We start from the raw sequence: 10754 nt of genomic DNA on the forward strand, positions 1-10754 counted from the left end.
GGAAGAAATTGAAGCTTTTATTCGGTTAATAAATTTGTTATGAAAATTCACGATTCATGCAACTCGTGATATCTCGTAATTTGTTCGATCATAGGCTTTTTTAAAATTAATTTTAATTATGACAATTTTTTAAAAAAATATTTAAAAAGCGAACAAATTTTGGGGCTACTAAAAGACTATCATGAATAATATTTACCCATAAATAAAGTTGTCTGCCCAGATCTAATTATATCAGTCAAATAAAACATAATTATATTTCTAAGTATTTTAGACAAGATTTGATAATTAATATTACAAAAAAAAAATAGGCTGATAGTCAATAACCTCGGTCTAAGTTACGACTTTTTACGATTGAGAGAAATATAGATCCGCCCCCAACTATATAATTATGTTTCTAAGTATCTTAGATAAAATTTGACAATTAACATTATAAAAAGGAAATAGGCTCATAGTCAATAACATTAGGCTAAATTAACACTTTTTATGAACAAGAGAAATATAGATCCGCCCCCACTAGTCCCCAACTAGTGGGAAGGGAGTAAGACTCAAGAAAGTGACCAACGGATTGAACTTTTCAATATTTTTTAAAAATTCAGCTTGAAAACTATTCGAATTAAGAGTTTTATTAGTCAGCATCGCCCACAAAGATATTTTTATCTCATCCTTAGTTATCAACTTAACCAAATTATACAACAGTCATGACTGACAGAGTTGAGCAATAATCCTTCATTTCGGACCTCCTAACACCACAACTCTCTATAAAAACCTAAAAATCTTCTACGATGGAAGATACCATGACAAGTAGATTAGAGCAGCAATAAAGTCGTGTTGCTTATTGATGCGAGTAGTGAGGTGAAAGGAGGAGATATTATCCCCTTCTTTAATCAAGCTAATACGGGATTTGGTATGACACCTAAGGCTAATTTGATGGAGTAAGACAACAAAATGTTTGTTTATGATGGAGAGTTGAATGAAGACCATCAGTATGATTCATCAAAAGGGAGAAGGGAGAAGGGAGAGGGGAGATGTACTCCTTTGCCTCAAGTGTAGCAATAAGGTTGACAACTGACAAGCATTTCTCTATGGGTCATAGAATCACCACGGTGTTTCTTAAAAATCCAATAATAAATATAACAATAGTTCCAACTAGTTTTTCTGATATTTTATTAAAAGTAAAGAAATGAATTTAAAAATAATAAAAATAGGTTATGTACTTAGGTTTTGTAATGGTAAGTGCCTTCAATTTTTAGACTATAATAAAGTATACATAATTTACACAAAAAGACGCTAAGTATTCTATATATCAACTCTTTCTTCAGTAACCACATCTGGCTTGTTAGTGAGCGAGCTGGATCCTAGCCCAAAGGCCGAGGTCTCCAAGTCACCTCTCTCCTCCTCCCCTCCACCGCTAAGCCCAAGGGTTTCCTCGCTCTCTCTCTCTCTAAACCTTAAAGCCATGGCCTCCTCATCCTCCCCTCCTCCTTCCTCCTCCTCCGGCAGCAACTACGATATCCCATGGGTCGAGAAGTACCGACCGGCCAAAATGACCGACGTAGTCGGCAACTCCGACGCGGTCTCTCGCCTCCAAGTCATCGCCCGAGACGGGAACATGCCGAATCTCATCCTCTCCGTAAGCCCCAGTGCAATCTCCAAAACCTCACTTTTGCGCAAACCCAGTTAGGGATTTCGTCGAACAGGTTTCTCGCAGTCATTAATTTGCATTTTGGGTTTTCAATTGTCTTGTATCTTTAGGGCCCTCCAGGAACTGGGAAGACTACGAGCATACTTGCACTTGCTCATGAGCTCTTAGGACCTAATTATCGGGAGGCGGTTCTTGAGTTGAATGCATCTGATGATAGGTATTGATACTGCTTGTTTCCTTTATGGCATTGTTATTAACGAGGATCAAGTTAGTTTTCTTTTTGCGCTCCAATTCCGATAGGGGTATTGATGTAGTGAGGAACAAGATTAAAATGTTCGCCCAGAAGAAAGTGACCCTCTTGCCTGGGCGTCACAAGATCGTTATTTTGGATGAGGCGGACAGGTACTTTGTTAGGATTCTTTGATAATATATGGGCAAAGGTATTGTCTCTTATGATCTTTAATGGTTGTGCTCTGATGTTGGAAATATGTAGCATGACATCTGGGGCACAACAAGCTTTGAGGAGGACGATGGAGATCTATTCAAACACCACGAGGTTTGCTCTCGCGTGCAACACATCATCCAAAATCATAGAGCCCATTCAGAGTAGATGTGCTCTTGTTCGCTTCTCAAGGTTGTCTGATCAAGAGATTCTTAGTCGGCTTATGGTCGTAGTGGCAGCTGAGAAGGTAAAAATACTTCACGGATCATTGCATGTCTTTGTATGTTTCTTATCCCACCTAGATTTACCTAGAATTACTTCAATCTTTATAAGCTAGCTTGTTATATTACATCTTGTGGTGATTTTAAAACAATAAGCTAGTAAAAATGAGGTTATATCACCTTTTATATCTAAAGCTCTTCATCTTTTAGTGAAATGAAACTCGTCATACATCACTGGCGAGCTTATATGATCTTATCAGCTCGCTCTACACTACATTTCTACTGTAGTTTGAACTGTATCTATTCTGCTAAGTCTTGTTAAAACCATGAAATAGGTCCCTTATGTGCCTGAAGGTCTTGAGGCCATCATATTCACTGCTGATGGTGATATGAGGCAAGCTTTGAACAATCTGCAGGCTACCTTCAGTGGGTTCCGTTTTGTTAATCAGGAGAATGTGTTCAAGGTTTGATCAATTTTTCATTATTCGCTTTCATATTTGGTGTTGATGCCTTTCTAATGGATACCCATTACAATGTTGGCTAAGGTTTGTGATCAACCTCATCCCTTGCATGTCAAAAGTATGGTTCGTAATGTACTTGAGGGAAAGTTTGATGATGCTTGTGCTGGTCTGAAGCAACTTTATGATCTGGGCTATTCTCCCACTGACATAATTACCACTCTCTTCCGCATTATAAAAAACTATGACATGGCCGAATATCTGAAGCTGGAATTCTTGAAGGTAACTAACTGGAGCAACTGATGCTTTCATTTCATAATTGTCCAAGATATAAAATTTAGAACTGCACTTTTCCTTCACTGGGTTCAGGAAGCAGGATTTGCCCATATGAGAATCTGTGATGGTGTTGGCTCACTGCTTCAGCTCTCTGGTCTTCTGGCTAAGCTTTCGCTGGTTAGGGAGACTGCAAAAGCCCCATGAGTATCTTCTTGGAAGAGAGACCTTTTCTGCTATTAGTGGAATCATGAAACTTCAACCTTTTAACTGAGACATGCTACTTATATGGTTAGGATATCTGTAGGAAGTGATAGCGGTTGGTGCAGAAACATATTACTTGGACGAAGACTGCACTCATTTGGCTGGCAAATTTGGCCTTTTGTCTTTTATTATCTCTGAATCTATTTTCATTTTGAAAGATCTTGTTAAGTCGCTCCGACAAAATGTTAGATTGTGAGAAATATTGATGTGAGTAGTTGCGTGTATCCCATTGTAGCTGAATGTTAGATTATGAGATGAAATATTAATGTGAGTAGCTTCATGAATCCCATTGTAGCTGAGATTTGCTACAGTGATTAAGAGGACAGATTCGGGCCTTCAACTTGAGGTCGATTTGAATTAAATTGACCTGCTGTTCATTTCAAAAAGTGATATTTTCAACTGTGAACCAACAGCACGACAATGATTTGAGCACCATGAAGCTGCAAGTTATACTGGAAAAAAAATCAGATACATTGAGGGTGAATCTGGCTTAGTAGCAAGATTTCAATTAAAGAGAATCTAATCGTTTTCAAAGCTTAGCTTGATGCTTAATCAATATATTCGTTTTGCATAAGCCCAACAGGAGGTCTTTGAAACGCATAAAAGACACCAGACGGAAAAACTTAAGCTCAGAACCAATACGTGTCCCACATAACCAATAACAGAATGCAAACATTAAGATGTAACTAACAATTAAGATTCTTGCTATCAAAATACATTGCTAAACCAGAGACTGGTTGGTGTCTAACTTGGCACTTTCCAAAATTGCAGCTGGCTTGTAGAACAATCTCAGGGAGTGGATAAATTCAACATAGATTAGCCAAGAGCACGTCACCTCTCTCCATGTGCATGAAGCCACCTCGAAAATACTTGTGGAAAATCTATCATATGGATGGATCTCCCTTCCTTTAGGGTTGTTGGCCTCTTCAATCATTTAATTAGAGTCATTGCCGGGTTCCACCCTCGACAGATTTGCTAATGTTTGCACCTTCCACATTGGAGTCCTTTTACTGAGTACCAAAATAATATGTTGTTGCTGCTGCTACAGCTGCTGCCGTAATCCTTCATTTAATCTCGGGAATGAGCCGCTGAACTAGTTCAGGAGAAGCACCTTCAAGCTCTGCAAACACATCAGAATGATGTTCATGTACAAAAGAGCCAGACTATAAACTTCAGGCATAAAGTTACATGAAGGAATTCTGAAACAGATATGCAAAGAAGCTAAGGGAAATGGGCACGTAATTACCTTGGCTAGTGAAGTTAAATAGAGGAGGTAGGGCGCGTCCATTTGGCAAACGGGTGTTAGGGTCTTTCAACACGTCAAAAAATGGATGAGCACACGCCTCCAGCTGCAGCATTGATCCAACATTTAATTTATTGAGCTATTTCAAAGTGTTTAACATATTAATAGCCGTATAATTAATTACTTCACGTCACTTTTAATCTTTGCTAATTTATCAAGCTGCATCTGTGATGTGGTAAATGGCATATGCCAATTTCATAACATCTAACAGCAGAATGAATGCAAGCAGATAGCAGATCCTGATTTGCAAACTATTCTGGGATTCCTTACGTCCGAGTTGTTGTAATCAACACTAGCATAGTGAAAGCTGTTCAGATAGCTATCATAAAGCATAGTGATAACAGATGTAAACCTCAAAATAAATTGACATATGCAGTTTATTACATGAAAATAGGTCAATATATTACAAAGTTGAATTACGCATGCAGGTTCTGCTATTTAACTCTGAAACGTAGAAGTCAACAAGCCCAAAGGCTTGGTTGTATGTTAGTGCTCTGCAGTTACAAGAGATAACAGTTGGCATTTCTGTGTTGATCAAAAGTGAACAATCTGAAGCAAGAAGGAAGAACCATGAACACTACATCTGCTAGCCGAAGAGGTTAGCATAATAAGAACAAAGGTAGTTATAAACAGATTAAGCAAAGGTTAGCAACAGTATGTTTTCGAAATTACCACTGTGAACTATTTCTTGAGAGGAATACCCTACTTATTTATAGACAAACATGCAAAATCAGGATGCATGGAAATCTAGGTAAGAATGCAAGAGAGCAACTATGGGTTCTCTTTATAATTAAAAGATTCAGGAGCATCTTATACTTAGAGTGACAGATATTCGTACAGCAGTGCAACGCAAATTTGGCGAGTACTGGAGTAGCCTTGATACAAGATCAATTGCCTCCGGAGGAAGACGCTTGTTAAAAATCTGGCAAAATAAAAAAATCCTTAGAAAATCATCTTAGTTTGCCTAAGCTCTAAAACATCTTCACCTTGTGCCAGGGACGAGCTTTGATCTGTGGAAATTTGAACTCCGTGTAATTGGGATTCATACACTTAATCTCTTCTCGAGTTGGGGTACCTAGGATCTTGTATAACAAGAATGATCAGTTGAAAACAAGTTCATCTCACAGGAAAACCAAAATAGTCCATAAGCAGCATGAATGTAACTATGCAAGACCTTGATGATTTCCACCAGCTGGTCAACACCACTTTCTCCAGGGAACAGAGGCTGCATACCATTCATGTAAAGAAGGAAAGATCAATGGAATATTCCTGTTATATGAAACCTACCAAAGAAAAATCTCCACATCAAAGCTGAAACGTTTAATCTATTATATTCCAACTAGTTTATGCATGGTTTATTACCTAGTTTAAAAACACATTACGGTATCCAAGTATTTTCCCAACAAGGGTCTAGCACACTTCAACTAAGAAAAGAAAAGGTAGAAAGACTTCACACTGGAACCCTGGCCGCATCTTCATGCCCCTGATTTCACAACAGACTGCAACTTCGTCCATTTGAATGATCCTTTGTTGCTTGGATTTATAACAACTATTGATTTTACACATTTCAAACAAAGCGTTGTGTTTCAAATCAGATCAGCAGGTTTCTCTGTATGTGTCTATGTAACTTGAACAGCCTCACTTCAAGAGTGCCACATGGGCATAATGGTAATTAACATATTAAAGACGAAAATTCCATAGGGTGTTTCTAAAGCTCAATGTGAAGAATGATTATCAAACAATTGGTTATGTTTCGTGTCTTTACGTTAGGAAATGGCAAAAAGCTCTTTGTAATTCACCCAAGTTTATGGACTACTAATCTCACTAGGATGAACAGTTTAAGCAGAAGGTACATGCAAAGTAACCAAAAAGTTAGCGATCTCTTGGATTTGTATTGTTAAGCAAGCATGATAAAATCTCACACAAGTACTTCCCCACTAATGGCTCGTTGCAATTTAAAATTTGGTCTCAGGGAAACAAAATAACTACACAAAGAAATATGTTTGAATAGCATTTATCTATTTGATATTTATTGAACTGAGAATGATAGAAGTATCTAATGCAAACAAACAAGCATTGTCTAGGTGTCCCTTGTTGCTCCATGTTTTCAACTGATATTAGTGAGAACCTGGTTGATCAAGTGATACTACACTGACACTAGCAACAACAAGCAAAAATGCTGAAAGTTAACCAAAACTCGTGCTGCCATGTTAGGAGAAACTAGTTATCCAAGAGTAATGGTCAAATTGGTCAAAAATCAAAACTTAAGTTACTCCAGAAATGCAAGAGAGGAAAGTTGGTCCTGTTTACATCTTATAAAACACAGTCTAAATAAAAGAAAAACAACCAAAGGTACAATTTTGGAGGAGTGAAATTTGGGCTGTCTTATAAGCAAATGAAACCTCATAAAGAAGGCTACAAAGCACTGTTTGAACTGAAGCTCCAGATCCAACATATGAGGATACTTGAGGACATATAACAATAGGAAGTATGTCTTGGTAGCCGACAAAATAGTGAGCATTTAAATGAACTTTATAGCACCAGACACATTCTATCACCTACTTGAAGCATTATCTTCAATGGTAATTATCCTAATATCAAATGCAATAGATTCCCTTTGTTGAGAAAAAAGAAATACAAGAACTTAAGCAGATTGGCAGAAAGCTCACCTGTCCAATTAGAAGCTCAGCAAAAACACAACCAACAGACCATACATCAATGGCTGTTGTATACTCTGTCGCACCAAATATTAGTTCAGGAGCCCTATAGTATCGTGAGCAAATGTATGATATATTAGGCTCTCCAGGAACCTGAAATTGGTGAATTAAATGTTAGGTTCCAAAAGAGTATCATACATGATAAAATTCAAAATAATGACATACCAATTTTTTCGCACTACCAAAATCACAAAGCTTTAATTGATGAGTGTGAGGATTGACCTGCAACATGAACTTAGTTACTAATATATAGGACCCAGCATTCAAACTATATTGTTAACACCGGTTCCTGCAACACAATTACTCTGACATAATGCTGCTTAATGACAGTGGCCTGCAACTCATGTCTATGTTGCACGATTCACGATGTTGAACATTCAAGGAAATTAAACAGGATCAACATTAGCACAAACACATTTCTCTAAATCAGAGATCTCTAATTGATAGTGTGAGTATTGACCTACAACATGAACTTCATTGTGACTTACAAACCCAGCATGTAACATATAGCATTAAGAACAGAGATTCCTAGCTTCCTGCAATAGAGGATGGTGGCAGAATTTTGCTCGAGGGAGAGCGATTCATGTCTATATTGCGCGATTCATGGTTTTGAAACTTGAAAGTAAGAGGAAATTATCCAGGACCTACTATAATTAGATAAGTTTCTCTAAATCACAAAGCTTTAATTGATGACATTGAAAACATACTACTAGGTAATGAAGGTCAGGAAGCTTCTTACTGGAGACCCAAACTGCTAATTTGATACCCTACAGATGATTGAAGTGATAACAACTCAACAATGCTTCTAATCTATGATGAAAAGGTCTCGTTACAATCCATACAGTTTGCTCTAGTATATAAAACTGAACAGATCAGACTAATACACAACCAGAAAGAACTTTCAATAAAGACAGACAAGATATGAGAAAATCTCTTACCAACATATTTTGTGGCTTAATGTCACGATGGCATACACCTATAACACGATGGATGTAAGCAAGAGCACGGCATATCTAAAAAAGAGAGAACATGTAGACATCATTAAATAATAGAATTTACTAATTCCAAACAACCCATGGAAAAGACATTCTATAGCAGTAGACAATTTAAAAAGTGTGATGTACTGGCAGATAATTAACCTGGTATATATATAACTGAACATGTATAAGAGGCACATGCTGGTTCATCCGGTTGTAGTATTTTCCTATGCGGTAAACAGTCTCCGAGACATACTCAAGTACGAGATTGAGGTAAACTTCATCTTTCTCGGTGGTTGAAAAGAAATGATGCTTTAGCTGAACCACATTGGGATGGTTGAGTAAGTGCATAGTTTGGAGCTCCCGGTTCTTATATCTCTTATCTTGGAGCACCTTCTTAATTGCAACAGTCTCCCCTGTCTCCATGCACTTAGCCTGTCCATAGTTTGCAGGGAAATAATGACGCGCAATATAGTATAAACCTCACACATCAGACTATAATAAAGCCATTTCCATTTACCTGAAAGACTACACCAAATGAACCAGTGCCGACAATACGTTCCGCCATATAAGAAACTGTCTGACATCCATTAGCAAAAAGTATCTATTAATCAGTTGATCAATAAAAGAAGAGAGATAAAGCTCGAGAGGATATAGAGATTCAGAATCAAAAAGATATAAATGTCCAATATTAAAACATAATTTACATATAACAACCAATTCATAGACAAGTTAATCTAACAAATTCTTGAATATTAGTGTTACTACCAAAGTTAAAAATGACACAAATACTCCAACAATTTTCTACCATCAATGAAGTAAAGTTACAGGAAGCAGCTAAACAAATAGACAAAGAGAAAAGAGAACACCCGGACAGAATAAATCTAGCATAACTAACTGATAAAATCAGGAAATGAAGTACTACAAGTTGATGGAGCGACATTACTGTTATGTTAAGAACAAGACAAGAAGCTGCCAAGTACCAAAAACAAATACGTCAGGGGAAAAATCACCTGTTTTGGCTGTCCATTTCGACCACCTGTTGTCATTGTAACAATCTGACCCGTCTCTGTTCCATTTCCATTCACCATTGAACCCTCCATCTCCTATAAACACTCATTATAATCAATCAAACTGACAGATATAATGTAATAGAGCAAGAGGAAACATTGGCGCATTGAGTTGGACCTTCTCATTATGGTCGTTAACTTTATCGTCTCTAATTGTCATCTCATGCATTTCCTTTGGAAGCTGGCTAACACCAATCTCTTCAGTTCTGGCAGTAGGATCCATCGAAGATTCGCACGCATCAATATCAGCACTACCGGATCTCTTATGTTCGTCTACACCGATATATTTGTCTTCAATCAGATTTTGTTCAGTAGGAAGTTCCTCTCCACCATCCTGATCAAACTTGGCTCTTTTGGTGCCAGAGTCTCCACCCTTACTTGAAGGTGGCAAACATTCTACCAAGTCAGAACACTGTGATAGGAAATTTATGAGAAGAGAGAAGAGGGAGGTCGTATCGTATAACTTCTCGAATTGGTTTTATTCTTTTGCAAATTCCATTACAGAAGGAACACCAAATTCTGATTCCTTTGTGAATTGATCATAGAATCAAACAAATAACAATACAGAGATTAATCGACAAATAAACTAATAACAGATGCTTCAAATAGCGAAATAAGAAAGGGTAGGGCTCACAGGATCGGAGATGGAGGAGCGGCCCGAAGCGATGCTCTTGAGCCGCCGCAGCGTATGCATCCTCTTCTCCCTTCGTATAAAATACACAAATCCCAAACCCCTAAGCCCTCTCCTCTCTCTTCCTCTCCATCGCCGAGCTCACAACGGAGAGAGAGAGAAGAAGAAGAAGAAGAATAGGAGAGGAGAGAAAGGAGATGGAAACAAGGAAAAGGAGGAGGTTATACCTCTCCCCCTCTCTAAATTAGAAAAAGAATTAAGAAATGGCTGGTGGTCTCCTTTCTCTCAAATAACTCATTTTTTCCGTTTCTTTTATTTATTTTGGTGGTAAAATTTTGGCTTCGTGGTCAAATACTCGCACTCCCATATACCCAATCATTATTTCCCCTCCATGGATTCGTACCCGGAGTTTGACATCAACTCTACGCCGTCGGATGCAATCAACAATCGAATCGGACGATGGAGGAATGAATAGTCCTAATTACGATAGTGCCATCAGTCCGGAATATCAGGGGGCTTGTCTTGGTTTCGCCTCGCCTTGCGGGTGAGATGCGGTTGCAAGATTCGTTTAAGAGAGAGGTAGTTATTAATTATTAGTTATTAGTTATTTCTCATGGGTTTGTTTGACCTGCATATATGCAAACTGTTTACAGCGAACAGGATGTTACTTAAGATGTGCGAACAAGTAAGACATTAGTATAGATATCAATTTGGACAGTTAGAAATAAAGATGATTAGTGCCCCCAAAAGAGGCAT

The 10754-nt window shown here is 37.9% G+C and overlaps 2 protein-coding genes across 2 annotated transcripts; one reads left to right on the top strand and one right to left on the bottom strand.

The window, feature by feature from the left end:
- The first annotated feature begins 1319 nt into the window (after positions 1-1319).
- On the top strand, positions 1320-3584 carry LOC140783712 (replication factor C subunit 2). Its single transcript, XM_073130693.1, has 7 exons — positions 1320-1630; positions 1753-1859; positions 1943-2044; positions 2136-2331; positions 2641-2769; positions 2851-3045; positions 3133-3584. Exons 1-7 carry the CDS (start codon positions 1457-1459, stop codon positions 3241-3243), a joined length of 1014 nt encoding a protein of 337 aa, XP_072986794.1. The 5' UTR covers positions 1320-1456; the 3' UTR covers positions 3244-3584.
- Positions 3585-3889: 305 nt separating this feature from the next.
- On the bottom strand, positions 3890-10285 carry LOC140783711 (shaggy-related protein kinase epsilon-like). Its single transcript, XM_073130691.1, has 13 exons — positions 10002-10285; positions 9486-9779; positions 9311-9403; positions 8818-8877; positions 8460-8732; positions 8259-8333; positions 7486-7542; positions 7273-7413; positions 5778-5828; positions 5590-5685; positions 5442-5525; positions 4547-4649; positions 3890-4420 (listed from the first exon to the last, which is right to left on the bottom strand). Exons 1-13 carry the CDS (start codon positions 10059-10061, stop codon positions 4365-4367), a joined length of 1443 nt encoding a protein of 480 aa, XP_072986792.1. The 5' UTR covers positions 10062-10285; the 3' UTR covers positions 3890-4364.
- Positions 10286-10754: the final 469 nt, after the last annotated feature.

This window comes from Typha latifolia, chromosome 3, assembly GCF_019914945.1.
Source record: "Typha latifolia isolate L0001 chromosome 3, TyphaL0001v2, whole genome shotgun sequence".
Taxonomy (NCBI): domain Eukaryota; kingdom Viridiplantae; phylum Streptophyta; class Magnoliopsida; order Poales; family Typhaceae; genus Typha; species Typha latifolia.